The 26,375-nt window shown below is 39.4% G+C and overlaps 1 protein-coding gene across 2 annotated transcripts in view; it reads left to right on the forward strand.

The window, feature by feature from the left end:
- Window positions 1-2,807: 2,807 nt before the first annotated feature.
- KLHL32 (kelch like family member 32) overlaps window positions 2,808-26,375 on the forward strand; it is a 91,256-nt gene continuing 67,688 nt past the window's right edge. For both annotated transcript variants that reach the window (XM_081312792.1, XM_081312793.1), the window contains exons 1-4: window positions 2,808-3,288; window positions 16,912-17,001; window positions 19,465-19,645; window positions 23,612-23,719. In XM_081312792.1, the coding sequence (XP_081168918.1) occupies window positions 16,979-17,001; window positions 19,465-19,645; window positions 23,612-23,719 (312 nt within the window). In that variant the 5' untranslated portion in view covers window positions 2,808-3,288; window positions 16,912-16,978. The remainder of the gene's footprint in view (window positions 3,289-16,911; window positions 17,002-19,464; window positions 19,646-23,611; window positions 23,720-26,375) is intronic.

Below are 26,375 nucleotides of genomic sequence, written 5' to 3' on the forward strand. Positions count from 1 at the left end.
AAGGAATGCTTGCAGTAAAGATATAGCAGCAGTCAGTAAATGCATTCTTTTTATAGCTGGGTGACAGTGGTGTCAGGCCTTAAAGTAATTGGTATTTGATGTAAGAGAATGTCCTTTAGGAATCAGGTCTCAAAAGCAATGAATCAGACTATAAAATCTGGGGAGTATATTTAAATAAATGTTGTATAACATTTTGTTTCTTTACAGCCTACCTGAAACACACACTCAATATACAAAATCTGCTTCTCCTTGAATGCACATTTTCAGTGTTCTCCTGTCTTCAATATTTATGTCAGATATGGGGAATCTATTTTTATAATCTGCCCAATATCAAATAATATGTCACTAATGATTTCATTTTGTTGACCACAGCTAAAAACTGCTCTATAATTTGTACAGTATGCCATAGTACCTTCTCCATTTTTTCTTAAATATTTTAGCATTTTAAGTTTCTCATCTTGTGGTTTTTGTCTTATTTTTGTCTTCTGGCCCATAATCAGAAGATTATTTTGTATATAAGTTTCTCTCCACTGATTGTTTTCAAAATTTTAAAATAAAACATTAGAATAGAATCCTAAGACATGACCTGATCACATCAAGCTGATATATGAATACATTACAGAAATGTGGACTATGATCTCTGTTGAAATCTACCAGATTATTTACTATTTCCTTTCCAAAAGTTATATATTTTTGAAAGTGATGATAGTGGTTGTTTTAGCAAGGACTTCTTACCAGTTTGCTACTTTCTAAAACTATCCATAAATAAGCAATAGAAGCAGTCTGTTTTCTATTATGGCTTATTGTTTTTCAATGTTTGTAAGAAACATCATAGGGGGCTAAAATATTGTAAAGATAACTAAAAGAGGTCATTATATCTAAAAAGTGATAAAATAGTTGAATTGGGAAAAAATATTATGAGCTTGAAACCTAGACCAAAATTGTGATGGAGAGAAAGATAGGATGAGGTTTAAAACTGTCTTCTCTTTTGCAGCTCAGAGAACATCACATATTGTCAGGACCCACCCTAAACCACGTCTTAGGAAGACAAAACTCTTGGAGCCAAATCTTAGTCCAAAAGGAATCTTTACTATGACATGCTTGGTTGTAGGAGGCGAGACAGGACTTAATATTTCCACGAAGTAAACCCTTATAAAGAGTTCCCGGTTTAACCCCCCTTAATCCCCATTTGGTCAGTCCCCCATCCTTCCTCTCGTATCATCCATCTCGTGGGAAAAAGGAAGTTAGGACCCTTTTGTTTATTGCTGTCTTCCGTGACAAAAGCCAGATGCTAGCCCCCCCTTTTGTTTCCCCAGTTCAAAAGGCTTCTCCTTTCCTTTGAAATGCCTATTGCCAGTTCAATCCACATCTATCCTCTTCTCTTCGGGAGATGGCAGAATCCATGGGATAATGTTTGAAACATTCCATTTATGAATATGATATAAATGGATTCTGACACATATACACTTTCAGTTCTGAGCTACATATATTTATACTTTTGGAATCTTTAACATTGGCAAGAACAGAACTGCACCTGAAGGTACCAGGCTAACTTAGAGAGGAAAGGGAAACTGTTCTTGCTGCCACAAGTCTTGTTCCAGGAAACACTTTCCTTTACTGGATTATATTACACACTGCTCTGTGGCTGGCTTGTACATTGTACTGGGTCATAGTTTTACTCTGGTTACCACACTGGGTGAAAAAGTTAAGATGGCAAATGCAACAACATGATCATGGACACTATGCTTTCATACACATCCTCCCTTGCAGATCATTCCTGGTTGATTAAATGAGTTGAGCTCACCTAATTCGTAAACCCTCTGCTACAAATAATAGCTAGGCCCACACTTTTCCTGTCTCTTTAGGGCAATCATTCTTAGTTCAGCCTCATCACAAAGTCTCTACTGAGATTCTCAGTCATCCAGGTCGTGCCTGTCCCAAAGGTTCTTTTTCAAAAGGCAACTGGACTTTTGTTTTTCCTTGAGGACAGTTTCACTTCTCACCCAACTGAAGAAGCAGCTTCAAGGAAAAACAAAGAAAAAGCCCCTTTTGAAAACTCACTTTTGGGTCATCACAGAATGATTTACTGAACGCTGAAGAAAAGTATGGGGATTGTCTTTTAAAGGAGAGCAGAGAAGTCAAACTTGATTCTCCGTGTGAATATGGGCAACAAACATCGATGTGGTTTTGTTTAAACAATATGAAAATGCTTTGCAACTGAACTTTTTTTTTAAAAAAAAAAGATTCTATAAATCCTTTTACTAAAACAAAGCCAGACACAACTCCTTGGTGTAGCCTGCAACAGATCTAAGACTTTTCATCTGAAGCTTCTCCCAACAAGGTCAGGTAGCAGGTGCGATTATCTGCTGAGTCTCCTGGAGAAAAGGTAGGGCAGGGGTCTTCAAACTTGGCCCTTTTATGACTTGTGGACTTCAACTCCCAGAATTCCTCAGCCAGCAAAGCTGGCTGAGGAATTCTGGGAGTTGAAGTCCACAAGTCATAAAAGGGCCAAGTTTGAAGACCCCTGAGGTAGGGTATACATCCAAAGAATGAATAAAAACACGTTATGGTCCACGGCCAAAGGAAAAAAAATTGTCGTCTGCCAGGTAGATTTCAATAAAAGGGTGTGGCGGGGGAACGAAACGCTATGCTTCTTTCCACCTTCCGCTGTCAAAAATGTCTCGGGCCGGTCCCGCCATCCTGGAAAAGGCCTTTGAATCCGCCTGCGGCGAGGCTTGTTTAATACAACCCGCCGGCCGACAAGCAGCGAAGGCAATTGCCGTTTGATCCGCCGTTTCTCTTGCGCTCCAAGCGGCCTCCAGACTCCGACTCCTCCTCCTTCTCCTTCTCCTCCTCCGCCTGCAGGTGAATTAAGACGACCTCCTCCGGCTTTCGCGGTTGCTAACAATGCGTTGTCGCCTCTGCCGCCGCTCCTGCGCACTGGAAAAAAGGGGAGCAATACTACTACGAGGAGGAGGAGGAGGAGGAGGAGGAGGAGGGAGAAAAAGAAACGAAAAAGGAAAAAAAAAAAAAGAGAGAGAGAGAGAGAGAGAGAGAGAGAGAGAGAGAAAGCGGGAGCGGATCTACTCCATCCTCCTGCCCCTGCAGCAGCAGCAGCCCGCCGTGTGCATTCAGCGCCGCTTACCCACAGAAGCCAGCTTCCCTTCTTCTCTCTGCTGCCTTCGGTCTCTTCGGCCCAACGAGATCGGAAGGAAAGGCCGGACCGATCCGGCTTGCAACGGGACGCGGGGGCTGCCCAGCAGTCTTGCTGCTCCCTTCTTTGGAGAGGTGAGACTGGGCGACGAGGACGGACTCCCCGCCCGCGCCGCCGAATAGACTTTCCCCGGGAAAAGCTCGCTCTTTTCAGCTTCCTAGGGAAACCAGGAGCCGCTTTTCCCAGGGAGCGGAGAGGGGGAAGGCGCGGGAGGCAGGACGGAGCCCCGTAAAAAGAAGGCCTGGTGGCCGAGCGGCTGCCGCAGCCCTCCACCACCAAACGCCGTCATTGCCCCGCCGCCGCATCAGAGAAAAGTCTACTTAGTTCCCCGGTTATTAAGCGGGCCGGGAGGTTTGTGTGTGTGTGGGGGGGGGGGGAGAGGTGACTTGCCCCTCAGCCAATAACGAAAGGCTTTGCCTCGGTTGCCGGGGCAACCTTCAACGGCGCCTGTGGGATACGTCGCCCTGCAACAGCCCTTTCAGTTCGTTTCACAACTGACTTCAGATTGCCCCCTTCACCACCCCCAAACACCACCCCCCTTTTTTGGGGGGGGGCATTGTAGCATTTCTTGGGAGGACTACTGGGGCGAGGTGTGTGTGTGTGTGTGTGTGTGTGTGTGTGTGTGTGTGTGGTGGTCTGGGGAAGGATATCCGGGCTGGGGCTCTTTGGGTGTCTCTTGACCCTGATTTTTTGAACATGGAATATCAAATGGCAGACTTGGCTTTTGGTGACTGGCCCCTTAGAGCAGGGGTCTTCAAACTTAGCCCTTTTATGACTTGTGAACTTCAACTCCCAGAATTCCTCAGCCAGAGTGCCTGGGTGAGGAATTCTGGGAGTTGAAGTCCACAAGTCATAAAAGGGCCAAGTTTGAAGACCCCTGCCTTAGAGAGCAGCGCTTTGCCCAGTTGAGTGGCGGGGAGATGCATTTGCGTGCTGTGCCTTTCCCAGCACAAGTGTTCAATTTGCCCCTGACGATTTCCATCATCTCAGCAATCTTCCCCCCCACACCTTCCTGGTCAAAAGGAAGGCCAAAACCCAAACCCCCCCTCCCCAACCCCCCCCCCCCAAAACGCACTTCTGGGGGAAATACCCTTTAAGAGAAAGAGAGTACAAGCTGAGGTTGCCAGGACTTGTTTTTCTGAAGCCCTGGTCTTTTGAGGAAAAATCTCTTAAGGTGTGGTTTGTGGTCTCAGGCCAGGTGAGAGGGAAGGAGGTGTCCTTGTTCGAGATGCCTTTCACATGGTTGTCATCTGGAAATGCGGATGCTGTTGAGCGGTGGTTCTCCTCTTGGATGACTGTTATTGTTTTAACAATATATAAAATACAAAAAGAAATAAAAATAGGAAATTAAGGGAAGGAAGAAAAGTGGGGTATGTGTGTGAAGAAAATATGAGGTACAAGGGAAGAAAGGGGGAAAAAGTGTATTCATTTTAGCACAGTGCTAGATAACAACATTCCAGCCTCAACCTTTTATGCATTAGTATATGACTAGCCATTTCTGTCACAACAAATTTATTTAATCGGCGAAACTAAAGTTTCATTTTTTTTCATCACAAGCACAAAATCCAGAAGTGATAGCCAAGTAAAAAAAAACATAATTAAATATATTGAATAAAACAATGTAACTATTTCTGCTTTATCTTCCTTGCTGTGGAAATATGTATTTCTATTTGCACTTTATAAACTATCACCATTTATATCAGGGGTGTCAAACTCGCTGCATCACATGACATGATGTATCCTTACTTTTTCTCCCTTGCTGGAGATGGGATAGGTGGAGCTGGGATGGGCTGGGATGGGTGTGGCTTCCCAGGATGCATCCAGCCAGTGGGCTGGCAGCTTGACATTCCTGATTTATACTAACAAAAGTCACTGTTATTTCAGATTCTTTAATCTTAAAGGGAAAAATACATTTTAAAACACTAAACTTTTCTTTAAAAACATTTCTGCAATCAAGACTTTCTAATGCATCTTTTTTTACTTCCCCTTAACATGCATACTTTAAAGTTCACTATTAAATTTAGATCACTCCTTCCAAGTTACCCTCATAGAATATTTTTTTCTTCTTGTATACATCCTTTTAAAAACTCTAAACTTTTCTTTAAACTAATACATCTTTTTCTTTAACTTTCTCTTAACACAGACACTCTCAAATACACTTTCAATAATATTTTACAAACTTTAGGAATTACTTAAGCATTATATATGCTGTAAAGGAAAAGTACATTTTCAAACTTAAAACATTAAGACTTCCTTTCAATTACAAATATCAAACTGATGAAAATCCATCCTAATTCCAATTGAGTCATTAAATTTAAGTCACTCCTTCCAGCTTGCCTTCATGGAGTAAAGTCTTTTTGTTCTCTGGAATGTTTGTCAAGTAATTTTTCAAGGATTTCTCAACCTTGTTAATGTCCATAAGGAAAAAGTCCCAAACTTGTCCTTTTAAAAGTTGCAGATTTTCTTGGAGCTCTTCTTTCAGTTGTGCTGGGAGGTTTATATTTAAACCATCGTAATAAGAGTTGGTGTCAGGTTTATATTCCAAAATTGCAGTTCAGTCCTCTACATTGTCAGCTACTTGTGAAATTGCCTCAGTGGTTTGGTAACTTTCTACACATACTTGCATCTCTGAAGTAGTTTGAGAAGTTTTTTTAAAAATCCTTGGAACATAGCTGATCTATGAACTGATGTTTTTCATTTAAAGATTTTTCAAATCTCTAATAATTTCTTCCTCCATTTTCTTATGTAGAGCAATGGTTCTCAATCTTTTCTTCAACATGGATCCCCTTTAAATACCTTTTGGGGCCAAGACCATGGCCACAGATCACCAATTCTTAACTCAAGATTTAAAACATAAAATTTCTTCAAGATTTTGTGGACCCCCCCCCCCCGTGAGAACATCACGGACCCCCAGGAGGTTGAGAACCACTGCTTTAGAGCTTTTCATATTGTAAAAAGCAGTATGATAACCTGTGCTGTTAGCTACATCAAACCAGTTTGAAGAATAGGCTTGATTTGACTGTTAATGGAAAGGAATCACATCCATAAAGTATATTCTTAAAAACTACTTTGTTCCCCCCTCCCCATGCTATTCTGGGGGAATGTACATAATTCTTGGGCTGCTTCCTTTATATCCAAATACGGATCATATCCAGATATTCTGGACTTTCAGATCATGTTCTGAAATGGGGGTTTCCCCTTTTTTTTCTTTCCCATTTGCCCTTTTAAAAACTTCATTATGGTACTATTTCCTGTTAGTTTCTCCTGCCTTTTTCCCTTATATTGATTGATCTGTGATGTACTTGGATGAGGAAACGTTCATGGAAGGCCATTTTGACTGGATTCGCATACAGTTATACATTAGGCTAAAGTGCAGTTGACTAATTTGTGTTTCAGTGTGTTGTGAATTGAAGCAAGAGAGTTAACTCAGTAAAGCTTGGTTTTGTTAATACATGCAATCAAATTCTTTGTGACGTTGCCAGTGCGTTGTTAATATGTCCAATCAACGTCTTTTGAGAAGTTGCCAATGCATATCGCGATGCATGTTGACAACTTCTCTTGTTTTGGGTGGTATTTATTTATAATGAGCTTTGGAACAGGAAGTTGGGGGATAACATTTCTTGAAGATCTAGAACTGGGGTTTAGGTCTTGGGTTGCTGACACCAGATAAAGAGATTACTGCTGCTGGTGGTGTTTTTATACAATACATTATAGTAGTGTATTGAACAGCGGTCATCTCCTGGGAGATTATAAAAGTTTTCTAAAAAAAATATGAGTGAGTTGGGGAAAAATGATGTTTAAACTTTTGTTTTCGAATAGTGCAGAAAGTCTACTGGAAAATGTAACAATCATTTATGCAATCCTAAGCAGTTCTTTGACTTGGGTCCAATTTTTACCATGTAATTTATGAAAACCTTTCAGGCTGAAACTCTAGAGTAAATATTAGAAATAAATATAGAAATAAACAAACATAGGGAAACAGCTTTGCACCCACCTAAAATTCTATGTATTCCAACATCCTGTTTCTATAGTGAGCCTGCCAAATTTGGAAAAATTGCTACGGGGACAAATAAGAACTCCTTTGCACTAATGCTCATCAGCCTTTATCCTGAGAGCCCTGTTGTACTTACTGGAGAAAATGTATAGCTATCACGATTAGTAGCTATTAATAACTTATTCTCTATGAATAAGCCTAACAATCTTTGAAAGCTGTCCAGCTTTAGGCTTATCACTTGGAATAGTAAATTCCATGGCTTAAGCATGCAGTATATAAAGGAGTCCTTGTTTTATTTATCCTGTTTGAAAAGATTGTTATAGATCTTCTGTTCATCTGCTTTCTTCACAAAATGCCTGATTTTAATGCTTCTTGTTGCTTCTCCATAAACCATATTTAGTTTTTGTTAGTAGCTACCGTAGTAGTAGTAGAATCTGGTTGTAAGGGTATTTTGAAATTTGGAATGACATGGATGCATAAAGCTCCAAAATTATGGAATAGATGTGGGTTTGGGGAAAGAAACAGAAAAAAATGAACAGGAATGGAGGTTATGGCAAAGTAGCAAAACTTTTGCTTTTGTCCTCCGGGAGAATTAGCCCACCATTTCTGCCACATGTTTTATTTTGGGGAAATTGGGGAATATAGGCTAAGGAGCAAAATGAGTATTTAAACACTCATATTATTTCTTAAAATTCCAAATACCACCCCCCCAAAAAAAATTCAGGCCTCAGACCCTTCACTTTCATAACAGGTTCATCCTCAACAGAATTCATCAAGTCTTTAAGCCAACAAAAGTAATAAATCTTTATATTATGGTATTCCTTTGGGTGTATTGTTTATGCAGTTTAAGCTTATTGATGAGAGAGAAGACCTAAGATGGCAATTCTTTGCCATTTTATCATTGTAATTTCTAGATAAAGCTTTCTTGTAAATAAACCCAGAGAATTGTTTACTGACTAGTACTAGTTTGGAAAGGCAGATTATTTACCTGTTGCTAGGCTGGTAAAAGCAACTGGCCTATTATTAGCTGTCTACCTTTTGTTTCCATGCCGGGTCATGGAAGAATACACTTCCAGGTTCCCTTAGATAATACGAAACCACATAGGTGATTGGGTAGGGACATAATCAACCCACTCACTTCTCTTGTCAGCCTGCTTATTTTACCCATATGGAATTAATGGGAACCATACATTGCCAGTGAAGCTGTGCATTTCAAGGGAAATGAAATAGCTGACCTTTCCAAACTTGTGTTTTTCTCTACCTTGAGAGTTATCAGCCTCTAATGTGAATGACACCTTGGCAATATGCAGAAGGGAATGAACAAGGATACCAAAATGGAAGATAGCTTCGGTACTTCCTTCTGATGATTATTAGATATACTTTATTCAGGTATACCAGCAAGTACAGAGCACATTTTCATTCTGTTTCCAGTGTAATGAGAAATTCCTGGGGGGAAAATACACAATAATCATCCAGGAGCAGTTCTCCAAGGATTAGAGTTGCTGAAAATTCGAGTTCCAGCATCACTGTGGTATTGTGTCTCGAAAGAATACCAGGGTTGATATCTAAATCTGTGGAGGGTTTGGGGTTTTTTTGCCTCTTAAAGAATCAGCTGCAATAGTTTGAAGTGCTAAAGCCAGACTGAAATCCTGGCTCAAATTTCTGCTCTACTGTATTTAGTTGTTTCGCGTACTGAAATACGACCTCAACTTTTTTGTTTTTGTTTTGATATTTATTTTGCTTTTATTTAAAAAGTGAAACAATTGATTTTTTTCAAATTGGGCTACAGTATTTTGGAAAGGATTTGAGCTGGTTTCTATCAAGATAATGAGAATCCTGAAGGAGGATTCTAGGGATTGAGGGGGCCATACCTTCGTTTCCCCCTCCCATACCAGAAAGCTAGTAAGAACTGATAGGAAATATTTTCGTATTGTTCATATTAGTAGTCTAATACTATCGGTTTGGATACTATCTTTTCTAAATTTTACCCTCATTAGTCTTTATATAGAAGATATATTTGCAAGAACAGGAATTAAAGATGTATTAACAAGAATAAGTTACAAAGTAATTTACTCCATATTCCTAATTTATCCTAATGTCATGACCCTGATACCAGGGAGAGGTTCATAAGTGGTGATTTGTTGTTTCCACCTGATCTAACAGCATATATTTTTGGTTGATTCTGTCTGACGCTTGTTTTGTTATTGGTTGATTTTAATTTTATTTATTAATAATATTACTTTACTTTTTGACATAATAGCCATTCAGATTGAGGCACTTGTCATAATGTCTCACAAGGCTTGAAATACCTAGTAGTAGTCGCTTGGTGCCAAATCTGGGCTACAGGGGGGTGATCAAAAACATCCCAATGGAACTGCTTCAAAAGTTCTTGGGTGCATCTAGCGGTGTGCGGGCGAGCATTATCATGAACAAACACCACACCGGAAGTCAGCATGCCCCGACGCTTGTTATGGAGGGCTCATCTGAGTTTTCGTAACATTTCACAGTAGACTTCTGAATTGATGGTCGAACCACGCTCCACGATTTTCACTAGTAGTACTCCTTTGGCATCTTCATATTTGGCAGGATTTTCTATGGCACCACTTCCGGTGTGGTGTTGGTTCACGATAATGCTCGCCCGCACACTGCTAGATGCACCCAAGAACGTTTGAAGCAGTTCTGTTGGGATGTTTTTGGTCACCTCCCCTATAGCCAAGTTTTGGTGCCGAGCAACTACAATTAAGGAATTTCAAACCTTGTAAGACGTTATGACAAGTGCCTCAGTTTGAATGGCGATTATGTCAAAAAATAATGTAATGTAGTTTTCTAATGTGTATAATAAAAATTCTGTATCTGCAAGTATCTGTCATTGATAACCAAATGGAAGTTTATTTCCGAATTGCCCTCATACTAATGAACCAGGGTAGACAGCAAAATCTGATGTTTCTCCCAATGCTCTCTCCTAAAACCATTTTTTATTTTCAAAGTTGTTATTTAAAAGTTAAGAAGATAGGAGTTTATTTAGCACTACATAGAAGAGAATGCAAAAATGATCCTGCTCCCCAATTCTCTTTCCACATTTGAAAACCGTTTGGGTCTGTAATTTGTTATACATATTTCTGTATTTCTGAAAATTATACTGGAATTTCTCATGTTTTTATAGGAATTCCTGATAGTTGCAAATAGAGTTAATACCCTCATTACCTCTGAAACATTTTCCATTATAGTCTGCATCATATGGAATCAGTGTAGATAAACTCTTTGCTGATATGTATAACAGTAAACCATAAACTCTCTATATAAACCAGAATAAACAGAAGGGATTCAGATAACATCAAACCACAAGTTTTATAGGCTGTGACATATGAATCTAGCCAATCTGATTGATACACTTTACAATAAAATGCAATTATTTAATATCATATTACCGTAGTTTCTTTCCAGCCTCAATAATTAGTTTTTTTCTATTATTTTGTCCTGTATTACTTTAATGAACAACATAATTCAAGGAAAGAATAATAAAATCAATGTTTTAACATTATGTGTTTTTTCTTTCTTTCACAAATAATAGAAACATTTTCGTAGTCTTAATATACTCTAGCTCTAAATGATTTTGAAACTGGAATTTTTATGTATTGCTTCATGGGTTCTGCTTTTATTTCATAGAATTGTAGCTTTAATCTGGTCGTAATGTTCTTCCTGGAGTGGAATGTACTTTTCAAGTCAGCGTCCCTTTTCCAAGTCATTGTTGTTCACTGCTGTGCAATAGATCAAAGCAGCTGGAATCAAATTTCCTACTCAGCAATGTCTACATTTATTAAGGCAATAATTGTTGGTTCAAGTGATGCTACCAATGGTAAAGAGGAGAACGTAAAAAATACTTTCTCTGTGAATGTCCAAGGTTTTTAAAAAGCCAGCATGTAGAACAAAAAGCAGGTTTTCAGAGTAAAATGGATGGTCTCTGCTTTTTTGTATAATATTTTACTAGAATATTCTAACCAATAAATCTAAAGCTGATGGAGTAATGGGTGGAGAACCATAAAATTATTGAATAATTGGATAGAGTAGTCATGTTTCCAGACAACCAATTCTGTGGAAAAAAAATCAAGGTCATACAAGCTTCTTGATACTGTATCAAGTTAGTGTTCTGATCCATCTAGTTCAGGGGTGTCAAACTCAATTTCATTGAGGGCCGCATCAGCATTGCAGTTGCCCTCAGGGGGCCGGGTGGGTATGGCCAGGGTGGGCGTGGCCTACTGGGTGGGCGTGACTAAAGTGCATATGGACTATGGGTGCCTATGGGGGCCTGGGCATGAGTGGGACAGATCTGAGGGTCTCTGGCAGGAGGAGGGTCTCTGGGCCAGGGCCAAGGCAGTGTGGGCCGTTCCCTCACTGTTTCCAGGATGGCTTCGCGGGCCGCATGAAACCACTTCGCGGGCCGGATCTGGCCCCCGGGCCTTGTGTTTGACATGTCTGATCTAGTTCAACGGTTCCCAACCTTCTCTATATCCCGCACCCCTAGAACACTTCTGATATATTCTCGCACTCCTTACAAAAGTTTGAAATAATGGCAACGAATTATGCACATACAGTATAATTTTGAAACTTCTAATTTAAACCCAGGTTTTCACATCCCCTGGAATATCGTCTCGCACGGTTGGGAACCCCTAATCTAGTTTAAGGCTGCCTTTGGTGAAGAGATTTCGCAAAGTTTCTAGCAGGAATTTTTTAAATGCTATCTGGAGAATCTAGAGATTGATCTCCTCCTTTGCTGAGTCTTTAGTAGCAGCATTGTTCTCCTCTTTACCAACTCCAATCAGAGAGGGATCTATACCTGTAGTAAATATTTTAGCATAATACCAATAGCAGCATAAGTTGCACTCGTAAGGTGCAACTTAGTTTGAATACTGTTTGAATACTGCCCTATGAAACCAATAGTATAATTTGCCCTCTGAAATTGTTTATGATCTTATATTGAATTTGTACATCATCCTTCAGATACATCTAACATAAATTCAGATTACGGTATTTTTGAAAACAGCTAAGTTTTAAGATAAGTTTCCTTCAGTCCTGCTGGTGAATACTTCACTTAAGCATCTATGTCATTTTCTTGGTTTAGACTGTTTGCACCATTCTCTGCTTTGGGAATGTTTCTAGACTTTTCAGTTAGCCTACTAGCCTGGTATAACCTACCAGTTACCAGGTATGGCCCTGTTTAATTTCTGAACCCTGATAATTTCAGCCAAGTGCTCTTAGCTGTTGTTTTCTTATTCACAGGTTGTTTGATTTCTATTCAGTTTGAGTCTTCTCTCTCAGGGCTTTTCAACCAGTGGTACGGGTATCACCTGTGGTACATTGGCACCTGGCAGGCGGTACGCAGCCATCCTAGAAAAGTAGCGGGGGAGGGGAATGAGCTGAACCGGTGGCAGCACCGCACAAGCCTGAGCGAGAGATGACTGGATCTGCAGGGCTGTCAGGGCTCAGTGGAGGCGCCAGGATCAGTGCCGCTTTCCAGCTGATTGGCGCTTCTTTGGGGCTGTCAGGGCTCAGTGGAACTGCCAGGATCAGTGCCAGGCTCCAGCTGGAGCTCGGTGCTGATCCTGGCGCTTCTGCTGAGCCCAGAAGAAGCGCAGATCATCTGGAAAGCAGGACTGATCCCGGTGTGTCTGCTGAGCACAGAAGAAGCGCCAATCAGCTGGAATGTTGCAGCATCTCCAGAGTCTTGTGATTTACATTCAGATGTTTGGCAACTGATTCATATTTATGATGGTCACAGTGTCCCAGGGTCATGTGAAGTGACCAAAACCTTCTGCAACCACCGAGCAGATGGGGGGGAATAAAAACCAACCCCCCCTCCCCCCGCCAATCCTCAAAAGAAATGCTCACAACAATGAAAACCTTGGACAGGAGAAAGAGCGCTGCCGGGCAGGCAGGCAGGCAGGCAGGTGTCTTGCTCAGCTGTGGCTTGGGGGGCACTTTTTTCAGTGCCATTGTAACTTTGAACAGTCACTAAGCAAACTGTTGTAAGTCGAGGACTACCTGTACTTTATAATTTTTTTCCTTTTTTTTTTGGTCATTTTTGACACCTTGCTAGGCTATTGGTGGTACTTGGATGTTGCCATATCCTAAAAGTGGTACAATGGGTGAAAAGGTTGAAAAGCCCTGTTCTATCTTCTTCAAATACCATTTTCCTTGAAACATCTAAGATGTTGTTCCATAGTCAGCTATTAACATAAAAGACTTTTCAGACTTTGTAAACCCATCAAAATATTGGGCTACATCTATATAAGAATTGAAAGATTAACTTTTTAAAATGAAAGCTACCATAATAAAATATGTAAGTTTGCTCTGATATAGAGTTGTACTAGAATAATTGGAGTCAGTTCTTGTATCTCCTGCATTTATGGCAATTTGATCCTATTCGTATGACCATGTGTGTGTTTCCATTCCTATAATTACTCATAGAACTAACAAAATATGTGATGTTCATTGTATTCATCATGACAAAAATGATGATAAAGGATAGATTTTGAAAGATTTTTACCGTGTAGTAAATGAGTGCTGAATTATGCCTTGAATCTGTGCATGGAATTTCCAGAGATGATGTTTTCTTTGATGTGGAAAGTTATGTGTTCTGGAATGTGCAAAAATAAAATTGCATTACCTTCACATGAAATGCACCTTCAAAATAACATGTGCAGATGTGTACTTAGATTAGTAAGAGTCATGGGGGAACAATTAGTGGTAAACTTGCATCATTCTGCTCTAGTTCTATTTCACATTCTTGCTGTCCTGGCAGATAGGATACAAATATCAATCAGTCAATGAAAAACCTCTTTAATTGTATTTCTACTGCTGTTTGAACTTTTCATGCTGCAATAACAAGGTTAAAGATGAAGTAGAATGGGGGTGGAGTTAATGACATTCAAGGGACTGGGGGGGTTGATATAGGAAGAAAAACAGTAATGCTCAACTCTTCTTTTTTGTATCTGTTGCTTTGTAGGATATTCTTAATGAATCAGTCATGAAGTTGAATGTTGTACTGTAAGCATCATTTTTTATGCCTCAAAGGTTTTACAGCAAGTGGAAGCAAGTATAGTTTGTGGGAGCTTCAGCAGAAAAGATGCATTGAAGATACGGCTCAAAATACGTACTGAATGTATACTGTGCTAAACTGGTTATGCTTTTTAGATTTTAACTAAAGAGAAGAAAACAGTTCTTAGAGATCAGGGTTTTGTCTTGCAAAAACATATTCTTTTAGCTTGCTACTAGACACCTATATGGTAAGTGGAAAGTATATAAATACAGTAGACCAAATTTTTATATTTCTACATCCAATTTTTATATTCAATTTGCAGTTTCAAAAAAGTATATGTGTGTTGTTGTTAGCTGCGAAGTCGTATCCGACCCATCATGACCCTATGGACAACGTTCCTCCAGGCCTTCCTGTCCTCTACCATCTTCTGGAGTCCATTTAGGCTCACGCCTACTGCTTCAGTGACTCCATCCAGCCACCTCATTCTCTGTCGTCCCCTTCTTCTCTTGCCCTCAACCTTTCCCAGCATTAGGCTCTTCTCCAGTGAGTCCTTCCTTCTCATTAGGTGGCCAAAGTATTTGAGTTTTAGCTTCAGGATCTGGCTTTCTAAAGAGCAGTCAGGGTTGATCTCCTCTAGGACTGACCCGTTTGATCGCCTTGCAGACGAAGGGATTCGCAGGAGTCTTCTCCAGCACCATAGTTCAAAAGGCCTCAATTCTTTGGCGCTCAGCCTTTTTTATGGTCCAGCTTTCACTGCCATACATTGCAACTGGGAAGACCATAGCCTTGACTATACACACTTTTGTTGACAGGGTGATGTCTCTGCTTTTTAGTGTGCTGTCTGGATTTGCCATGGCTTTCCTCCCGAGGAACAAGCATCTTTTAATTTTTTGGCTACAGTCCCCATCTGCAGTGATCTTGGAGCCCAGGAAAATAAAATCTGTCACTACCTCCATTTCTTCCCCATCTATTTGCCAGGAATTGAGAGGGCCGGATGCCATGATCTTGATTTTCTTAATGTTAAGTTTCAGCCCAAGTTTTGTACTCTCCTTCTTTACCTGCAACAAGAGGCTCTTTAGTTCTTCTTCACTTTCTGACATTACAGTGGTATCATCTGCATATCTTAGGTTGTTGATATTTCTTCCGGCAATCTTAATTCCAACTTTTGATTCATCTAGCCCTGCCTTTCTCATGATGTACTCTGCATATAAGTTAAATAGGCAGGGCAACAGTATACAGCCTTGCCGGACTCCTTTCCCAATTTTGAACCAATCAGTGGTTCCGTGTCCAGTTCTCACTGTTGCTTCTTGGCCTACATATAGGTTTCTCAAGAGACAGATAAGATGGTCTGGTATGCCCATCTCTTTAAAAACTTGCCACAGTTTGTTATGATCCACACAATCAAAGGCTTTAGCATAGTCAATGAAGTAGAAGTAGATGTTTTTCTGGAACTCCCTAGCTTTCTCCATGATCCAGCGTATGTTGGCAATTTGATCTCTAGTTCCTCTGCCTCTTCGAAATCCTGCCTGTACTTTTGGTAGTTCTCGATCCACATACTGCTGGAGTCTAGCTTGTAGGATTTTAAGCATAACTTTACTACCATGAGAAATGAGTGCAATGGTGCAATAGTTTGAACATTCTTTGGCACTGCCTTTCTTTGGAATTGGAATGTAAACTGATCTTTTTCAATCTTGTGGCCACTGTTGAATTTTCCAAATTTGCTGGCAAATTGAGTGTAGCACTTTTACTGCATCATCTTTTAAGATTTTGAATAGCTCAGCTGGAATACTGTCACCTCCACTAGCTTTGTTGTTGCTCAGCTTTTCTAAGGCCTACTTCACTTCACATTCTAGGATGTCTGGCTCGAGGTCAGTGACTACCTCATTGTGATTATCAGGGATGTTAAGCTCATTCTTGTATAGTTCTTCTGTGTAATTTTGCCACCTCTTCTTAATCTCTTCTGCCTCTGTTAGGTCCCTGCCATTTTGGTCCTTTATCATGCCCATTTTTGCATGAAACGTTCCCTTCATCTCTCCAATTTTCTTGAAAAGATCTCTGGTCCTCCTGATTCTATTGTTTTCTTCTATTTCTTTGCACTGTTCATTTAGGAAGGCATTCTTATCTCTTCTAGCTATTCTCTGGAATTCTGCATTCAATTGGGTGTATCTTTCTTTTTCTCCCTTGCCTTTCGTTTCCCTCCTTTCCTCAGCTATTTGCAAAGCTTCCTCAGACAGCCATTTTGCTTTCTTGCATTTCTTTTTCTTTGGGATGGTTTTGGTTGCTACCTGTTGTACAATGTTGCGAACCTCTGTCCATAGTTCTTCAGAAAACAGTTCTTAGAGATCAGGGTTTTGTCTTGCAAAAACATATTCTTTTAGCTTGCTACTAGACACCTATATGGTAAGTGGAAAGTATATAAATACAGTAGACCAAATTTTTATATTTCTACATCCAATTTTTATATTCAATTTGCAGTTTCAAAAAAGTATACATGTAACGTGATACTAAATGTTGGCAGATAATATCTCCCATTGGGCATTGATAGTGGCGTTCACTATTTGGCGTGAATATTTAGCCTAATTGCTTTTTGTAGCGATTGCAATATTCTCTGCAAGGGAGAGAACAGAAAGTCATTTTAATTCTAACCGTTTTTTTCTTTCCTTTCAGTTGGAATGAGTAGTGCATTTTTGTAAATTATTAAGAAGCAAGGGATTCCAAACAGTAAAGCTGAAAGATGCCATCTGAAGTGTGCCTCAGGTATAGTTCACAGTATCTGCCTCAGCCAATTTTCATTTTACAGTATATGTGTTCATGTTACCTACTAAAGGATGACAATACCACCATCTGGATGTGTGCATATCCCATCAAAATTACCCTGTCAACAAAGGTTTGTTTGGTAATGTGATAGGCTCCCTTGAATTTTCATGATAACTTTTCTCACAAAAAATCTTGATGTAAAAAAATGTTTGCTCTTTTCACTTTGTCAGCTTATTTGCATGTTGTGCATTCCAGCCTAAAATAAGAACTTGCAAATCATGGAGAGAGAAAGAAGGAAGAGAATAGCATTGTGGTGATCCTTATAGATCAGTCCTCAAAATTATTTTTTAAAAAAACATATATAAGCTAAAGTAGAAAGGATAATAAGATTTTTCACTCCTCCAAATTTGATTCGGTTAAACAATATTTTTACAATAGTACTAATAATTTTCCCCAGCTAGTTGGACTCTGTGTTGTTTACATATTGCATATGTGAATCTAATTATGCATGGTAAAAATGAAATGTGAACTTTGAATTCTGTACCTCTTTAGGTTTAAATTTGTGTCCAAAACTCTAGAACAAATGATTTACCACAGGAATTGCCTTAGATTTAAACTTTTGGGAAATTTTAGACATGCAGTTTTAATAAATTATTATTATGCTTAAACATACAACATGAAAACTTTTGTGAACTTTGGTTCACTTTACCAGAGTTGCATTTAATGAAAAAGCATGCTTTCTAATGATTTTTTTAAGTTGGAAAGATGTTACTAGATTAATTTTTTGCTTCCACGGACCAGCATGGTTTTCCTCTGTCAGTATTCCTAAGGGCTACAGTGCCTGGGAATTCTGGGAGATACAGGTATAGACCTAACATGACCAAAGAGTATCAGAGTACTGTAGGAATGGCCAACCCTGAGAAATCCAAAATGCATTTTTAGTATTACTGTCTCTTTATTCTGTAGCAAATTATTCTTTGTGATTTGTTAAAATATTTTTTCTAGCGTGTGTTTATTTTTGTTGTAGCAAAAAGTGTTGACAGGAACTGGTAGTGATACATAAATTATCTCAAGAAACGAGCGCTATATTTAGTAATACATTTCAGTACTGTCTGCCACTTTGCCCTCTCAAAAAGTGCATTATATAAAGTTGAACATTTCTAGAGTGTTGGAAAGAATGGGATATATTACCGTTTCTAGTGGCAATGACAATTGAATTACTTATATTCAGGGAAATTGGGGGAAATTGCTCACAAACATGCTGTTGGTTGACACTGTACAATTCTTATGCAACGTAAGAATTGCAGTTCCGTTGATCTGAGCCTGGTAATGATAATTTATGTATGGGCACATTGTGGATGTTTAGAACAGCTTTATTTGGTATAGAAGAATGAAATCTATTTTTGTCTAATGAACTATGGTAATATTTCTGTAGGGACACGGTGGCTCAGTGGGTTAGGACGCTGAGCTTGTCGATCAGAAGATCGGCAGTTTGGCGGGTCGAATCCTGAGTGCCGCATAGCAGAGTGAGCACCTGTTACTTGTCCCAGCTTCTACCAACCTAGCAGTTCAAAAGCATGTAAAAATGCAAGTAGAAAAATAGGAACCACTACGGTGGGAAGGTAACAGCGTTCCGTGCGCCTTTGGCATCTAGTCATGCCGGCCACATGACCACGGAGACGTCGTCAGACAAGCGCTGGCTCTTCGGCTTTGAAATGGAGATGAGCACCGGCCCCTAGAGTTGGAAATGACTAGCACGCATGTGCGGGGGAACCTTTACCTTTACCTTTAATATTTCTGATAGACCATAATATTGCAAATCTGTTGATTCTGTGCAGAAATAGAAAAAAATTAAAAATACTTTTATTTTTAATTGTCAGAAATAGTAGTAGTAGTAGTAGTAATTGAAGTGAAAAGATTATGGCATAAATAGACTGTTATTGTCCCAGTAATATTGACACAGTGGATGCCAAATAAAAAAAAAGTTTTTTACAGCACCTAAAAAATCTGTGCATTGACAAAATTTACATCTGTCAATTACAAAAGATTACAATACTTGCACCCGTACATTCATTGCAACAATAAATTATGACATCCTAGGTTCTTGGGAAGTACTTGATGTGTGTGAAGGCCATCACCAGCTAATGAAGTGGCAGCTATGATTTCAGATGTTGTGTATATAATAATAACAAAACATCTCCCTACTCCAGGCCCTTGAGAAGGGCTTGATATGTAGACAGAAATATCAAATCCAGTCTAAACATCTGCTTGACTGTCCCTCCAACCATAATAATGAATTCCTGTGTAATTTCACTTTACAGGGGAATTCTCAGGCACTTTTTTACATACATAAATAGATTACATATGTGGTAATTAAAAATCAGATAATTTAAAGCACATGAGTATATTTCATAGACTTTATTTTGATCCTCATGGTCCTAATTACTGTTTCATCTTTTGCAGTATTCAAGATATGCTGACTGGTCAGAGACTTTGCCAATCCAGTTCTCACAATGATGCTGTCCTGGCGGCTCTGAACCAACAAAGAAATGATGGGATACTCTGTGATATAACTCTAATTGCTGAAGAACAGAAATTCCCTGCTCACAAGGCTGTACTAGCAGCATGCAGTGACTATTTCAGAGTAAGTTAACATATGTTTGTATAGTATACGCAGTATAGTTATATTTTCATATAATTGTTACTTCTAGATTATTATAATAAATGTAAATTCCTTTTTCTTTAAACGACCATGTTGCTTAGTGTCAGTATAGTTCCGGTCCCAAGTTAAGGACTTTCTGTATAGTTGAACTAGATTTTCCCTTGCCCATAAATAAATGCGGTTCAACTCTTGGAGATCACTTTCAAATTAACTGCGTGATTGTATCATACTAGATCAGTCCAATGATAAGGGTTTTTTTCAAGATTTTCTATTATTCTATTTGTATTTTGTATATTGAGTTTGAAGTTTGCTTTTTTGATACATGTGATATACATAAGCATATGCATATGCATATACCTATTTCAAATGCAATAAAAAGCACACTGTGTGTGTGTGTATGGTATATGAATTAAATAAGTAATAATCACTTTGAGGCATTCATGAGCCAGAAAAGAATTTTCCCTGTTTGTGGTGATTAGAATGATTTTGGATAAAATGAAGGACCGAAGATCGGGATAAGATTGTAGCCTATTAGGGTTTGCAATATTTTTGAAATATTAGTTTTGTACTAGGAGGTATCCCTGGATTGGGGTAATTTACTGTATGGCTATTAGCAGGATTAGTCTTCTGTCAGCTAAATCCTTTTGTGAGCAGACCTGACATAACCTTAGTTATTTATTCTCTTTTAATTCTCAGCCTACACTGCACTTATATTACACACTCTCCTTACATTTTACAGACTGGTTTAGCAAGCTTCAATTTGATCAAAATGCAGCTGCCAGAATACATTTGACAGCACTTCCTTAATGAGAGAGGAATGACCATCTAAGCTTAATCACCTGCAATCATTGTTACTTGATTTTTCAATGCATTATAATTTCATTTGAATGGCATTATTATTCTACCTCTTGAACTTACAGGTAGTCTTCAGGTTATCACCCTAATTGGGACTGGAATTCCCATTGCTAAGCAAAACACTTATTAAGTGTTAAATGTCAGTTTAAAATGTTAAGGGTGTTGTTGTTGTTTTTTGGAAAATTTAAAATTTAAGTTTTTTTAAAAAAAAAACATTAAGTTGTTAAACATCGTGTCGACTGCACCGCTTAGCCACAGCAGTTCCAGACAGTGTTGTTATTAGGTGAGGACATCAGGTGATTGCAGTGTGCAACCTCCTGCCTCTTTTCCCATTGACTTTGCTTATTGTAAAGTTGGAGATGCCGATCATGTCTCCTGTCACTTGAAAGCTCCCACACCAATCCACGACATTCCCGACTTGGTCCCTCTGAGCCCTGAGCCTTGGTTCTTCCAAGGCAAGGGATGCTTTCTGGGAATCAGCCCATTTCTCCTGCCTTGCGGGAACTACCTCTGCTTCAACTCCCTCCACCCGCCCTCTACAGCATGGCCAAGATGGGGATGCCACTGCATTATATCACCCACTTTCCTTGTCTTTAATTTAATAATAATTTAATAATTTAATTTGTATACCGCCCTTCTCCCGAGGGACTCAGGGCGGTGAACAGGGCAATACATAGTAAAAAACCGAATACAAAAATTAAAAGCGATTAAACCATTATGCCCATAATAATTAATACATCTTAAAATTAGAGCTATTTATAAAAACCCAACCCCATCCCATCAGACCAGGCCAGCTTGTTCAAAAAAGAAGGTTTTAAGATCGCGCCGGAAGGACCGAAGGTCGGGGGCCATCCGGAGCTCAACCGGTAAGCGGTTCCAAAGGTCTGGCGCGCCCACAGAGAACGCTCTCCCCCTGGGGGTCACCAATCGGCATTCTTTGATCGGCATTCTTTTATCGTCTTCACCTTCCTTCCCGTTTTTTGGGCTCATTGACACCAGCTGTCCTCAAGCCCCGTGGTTTGGGGGCTCTGTGGGAGCTCATCTCTGCTCTTTTGATCACCCCGATGAAGATACCACTGTAGTCTGCTGCCGCCTCTGGGTCTAGCAGTGACAGAGCCCCTATGCTGTGGGGCTTCAGGCCATCTAGAGACCATTCAGCGGAGGGGAGGGGAGGCAAAGAAGATTACATAGGTAAACCAGGACAGTGGAACATAGCAGCATCACCATGCTGTGCAGGGCAGCTAAAAGGACAAACATTGGGCCGGGAAGATTGATGAGGGGATTTGAAGGAGAGGCAGTTCATGCAGGGCAAGAGAATGGAAGTGCAGATCGCTGCGATGGTTGTAAGTGTGGGGTAGTTGCCATGTGCCCAAATTTTGTTCACAAGAATACTACGATTGTTCTAAGTGCAAGGACAGGTATAAGTCCAGTTTTCAGTGCCATTCTAACTTTGAAAAGTTATTGAATACATGGTCACAAATAACCCAAAGGCTATCTGTATTGAGTCAGTTTTAGTCTGATGCTACTACGTTGTGTTTTGCTTTATTTTATTGACTGCATGGTTGAAAAGTGAAATGAAAGTTATACTATCTCTTGGAAAAATATACAACATTAAGTTGGATTAGGGTGTAGTGAGCCCATAATCTTGTGAAGAAGTTGTGGTATGCCAGAGCATTCAAATGACTAGTCATTGTGGTGCCAGAAGTAGCATATGTTGCTTTCCTGATATCCAACAGCATTATCAATGTTTGCAAAAACACAGCTTGTCCTTCAGTGCGAGGCTTTCACTTATGCGCAGTGTTGTGGGAGTAGTTTCCTATGGCTTTTTCACAAGCTGGAACACCTTATGTGCATGAAAAAGCCCTGTGGGTATAGATTAAGGCTGTGTGCAGACATTGCTTAGCCAGGAAAAAAAGAATTCTGTTTAGGAAGGAAATGTGCAGTTGTACATTTATGCCTGGCCAGCAGAGACCTTGCAGTTCAGGAGCCCCTCATAGCAGTTGCTACAATATTGTTTTTTATTTGGTTAAAAGTCCTTTTGTACTTGTATAGATGCATGAATATGCCACCGCGAGCAAAGGTAGATATTTAAGTTTAGATTGCTAGGCTCAGTAAGATTTTTAAAACAAAAGAGATGCTGCCAACACCCATCTTCCAGGAGTGCCTCAACCGGTAGGCATCCTACTACCCTGATATAGGAGAGGTAGCGTGCTCTCATGCCTCCTTTCTGATGATTAAAAAAAGTAAAATTGCAAACAAAAACAAAAACAAAAAAACCTTAATACTTTCAATAGCGCAATCTTCTGGCCATGTACAGTGAAACCAATGTCAGGTTAGGACTGGGGACACTCAGATTCAGCAAATTGAGTATTTAGATGGAAAGTCATCATCTTTCTGCCTAACTTTATAGGCTTAATGACAGATTAAAATGTAAGACGATCGTGTCTATGGTTTTAAGCTCCTACAGAAATGGAAGAATATCAATGTAATCATAAAACAAAATGTAACTCCAAAATTTGACTCCCTTGAAGCTATAGAATTATTATAGAATTGATTAGTAACTTCATTGGATTAGATCCAGATTGAAGGGAACTGTTCCTTTGTTTTATAAAAGGCACCACAAATTCTGCTCTAAGCTTTTTATCGTCGTTGTTTTTTTCATACAGTGTCCTGTGTATTTTTCCAGCCTTCCAAAGCAACTTTCCAAAAGACACAGAGGTTTATTGTGTAGGAGAAAAGAAAAATTACAGAAATAATCTCTTTGCCACGTGAATATTATTATTATTATTATTATTATTATTATTATTTATTTGATTTGTATACCGCCCTTCTCCCTAAGGACTCAGGGCGGTTAACAGTGACATAAATAACAGAATGCACAAATACAGATATTGAAAACAAATTAAACCCTAATTTTGCCCAAATGCAGAAGATAGTTAGAATAGAAACCTCTGTGCTATTTGGGAACCGGTCCATGTTTAACAAAAGTCTTTTTTTAAGGACTAGCAAGAGGGCAACCATTGTTTTCTGATTCTTAACATGAACATTATGCATAACAGTTTTAATGAATAAATATTTTATTTCTTCCCTTAGGCAATGTTCAGTCTTTGTATGGTTGAAAGTTGCGCGGATGAAGTGAATTTACATGGCATCACAGGAATAGGTTTAAAGCAAGCTCTGGACTTCGCGTACACCGGACAGGTATAATATTACAGTCCTTAATCAGTCTATAAAAGTTATACGAACCCCTTTTTCCAAATAACTTCACTCATAATATTGAAGAGATCAGTTGGGATAGGGAAACAATAAAGAGCAGGGCTTATGGAATTCCTTCAGACCCCTTAATAGTAGCTCTCTTCTGGGCCACATGTGTAGAAAGGATATGCTTGTCGTAGAATGGCGAATTGGAAAATTCTGATTCACTGTCCAACTGCCTTGCCCATAGGGATATACTGTCCTGGGGAGAAAAATGTGGACTTTCTTTCTTCCATAGTTCCCAACCCAGTCCAACTCAACCTTCTATCCTCTCCAATCTTGTGTTAATGCGGTTTTAAGAAGTATTCCAGTATATATCATTTAGCGATTTAAAAACTTTCCTTCTTAAGGGCAGAGCCAGTGACCATGTGTGGCTTTTGGGCACAAAAATGTAGCTCATGGTTTATTTATTTATTTATTTATTTATTTATTTATTTATTTATTTATTTTTGGGACTTATATGCCGCCCTATCTCCCGAAGGACTCAGGGCGGCTAACAACAATAAAAACAACAATACAAAAGTTAAAAGAAATTAAATAAACAGCCCCAATAAATAAGTTAAACTAAACAATTAAAATTTTAAAAACATTTTAAAAACCCTGTCGTCAGTCCAGGTCGGCCTGATGAAAAAGGAATGTTTTAAGGCCGCGGCGAAAGGACCGGAGATCCGGGGCCATCCGGAGCTCAAGGGGGAGTTGGTTCCACAAGGCTGGCACTCCCACAGAGAAGGCCCTCCCCCTGGGGGTCGCCAGCCGACATTGTCTAGCCGACAGCACCCTGAGGAGGCCCTCTCTGTGTGAGCGCACTGGGCGATGGGAAGTCGTTCCCGGCAGCAGACGGTCCTGCAAATATCCCGGGCCTAGGCCATGTAGGGCTTTAAAGGTAAGTACCAGCACCTTAAATCTCACCCGGAAGACAACCGGTAACCAATGCAGCTCACGTAGCTTGCATGCTGTTCCTGCCAAACTACTGATTAAACCAGCTTTTTTGTATAGAATCGTTGTGGATTCTAGTCCCTTTCCCAGTAAAACTAATAAGCAGCTATCTACAAGGAATGTTGATAGTGGCTATTAGGCCCATCTTGTAATCTTATAAGATGATGCAGTTAAAATGCTATTTGTGAATTATAAGCAGATACGAATAACAAATGGCCAAGGGAATGAAAAGAGCAGTTTATATTTCTTTGTTGTACCTCACCCACAGCCTGTTTGTAGCAGGCTGTAAATATTGCAAAATAAATAAATATTCAAACTCCATAAATGACCCTATTAGAAAATGTTCAAATTATCAAACAATTGCTCTTATTTCACACACTCATAAGATAAGGCTCTAAGTTCTGCAGTCTAGACCTCAACAATATGTGAACTGCCCGGATGTATAAGCTGGATCCATAGGTTAAAGGACAGAAAATAGAAAAGGCAAGGTAATTCCTGTAAGATATCTATTTTTGTTGCATTATATTAAAGCTTTTGAGTGAAAAATCACGACAATCTGTGGATAGTCCTTAAAACATGGGTGTACTAGACACCCCAACTGCTTATTGAAGATTTTGAATGATGACCAGGAAGTAACAGTTGGATTGGGATATGGAGCAACTGAATGGTTGAAAAGAAAGCAGTCCTCCATGGTGGTATATTTCCCCATTATTAATTTAAAAGCAGAAAGCAACAAAGGTTACTGGATTAAGAATAGAAATGGGAATTAAAACTTCTGGGAAAAACCTCAGCAACCTGAAATGGAGTGGTATGCCACTTTGATGTCTGGAAGAAGTTACAGCTGAATTTATCTTCAGAGTGTAGTCGCAAAAATTCACAGAGCTGTTAATTGCAACCATGAGGTAAAGATAAATCTTGGAGAAAGAGTACAATAATTCTGGACAAAATATTAGAATACCAAGGCGTCACACTTTGGATTTCTGAACTAAGAATCAGTTAAAAGCAAGCTGCCTGTTTCCAAATTAGATTCTAACTGGATTCTGCAGTTTATGACTATCCTAATGTTAACCATATATATATGAAAAAGACTGTTTTGTTTGCTTGCTTTTCCTGGAATGTTTTCCTGAGAGACCTATTTTCAAATGATATAAGCCACGGGTTAAACACAGTGAGATGTTTCTGTGCCCATGTGATAATTCAGTGCTAGAGTAACCCTCAAGGTACCACACAGGTGTAATTCAAAATACTTGTTAGCAAATGTGTGGTTTTGTCCATTCTCTTCTCCATACTTCTCTGAGGGCACAGCCATATACCATCTTTATCCTGCTGCCAAAATTTTTATCATTTGTGGAGGAGATGTCCTCACAAGAGATATGACCTCCCGTAAGTTATTCCCATTGAGAAAATGTTATCAGTTTGGAGCGGACCATTTGACCTACTAGAAAGTAAGGCATCCTGAACAATTGTAGGGAGGAGAAGGAAGTTGTGGAGAGCTGCTCAAGAAAGAAAAACTGATATTTTTCCTTCTTGGTTTAAAGGAAGCCATCTTTCTATAGTGTTGGGGTTTTATGTTTGTGGCTGCTTAGATTTACCTCTCTCTTAAAATCTGGATGAAACAAATGAACGGTTGCAAGAAAAACCTGGTAGAACTTAATTTGTCTTAGCT

Source organism: Vipera berus (genome assembly GCF_964194415.1).
Source record: "Vipera berus genome assembly, chromosome: 1".
NCBI classification, from domain to species: Eukaryota; Metazoa; Chordata; class Lepidosauria; order Squamata; family Viperidae; genus Vipera; species Vipera berus.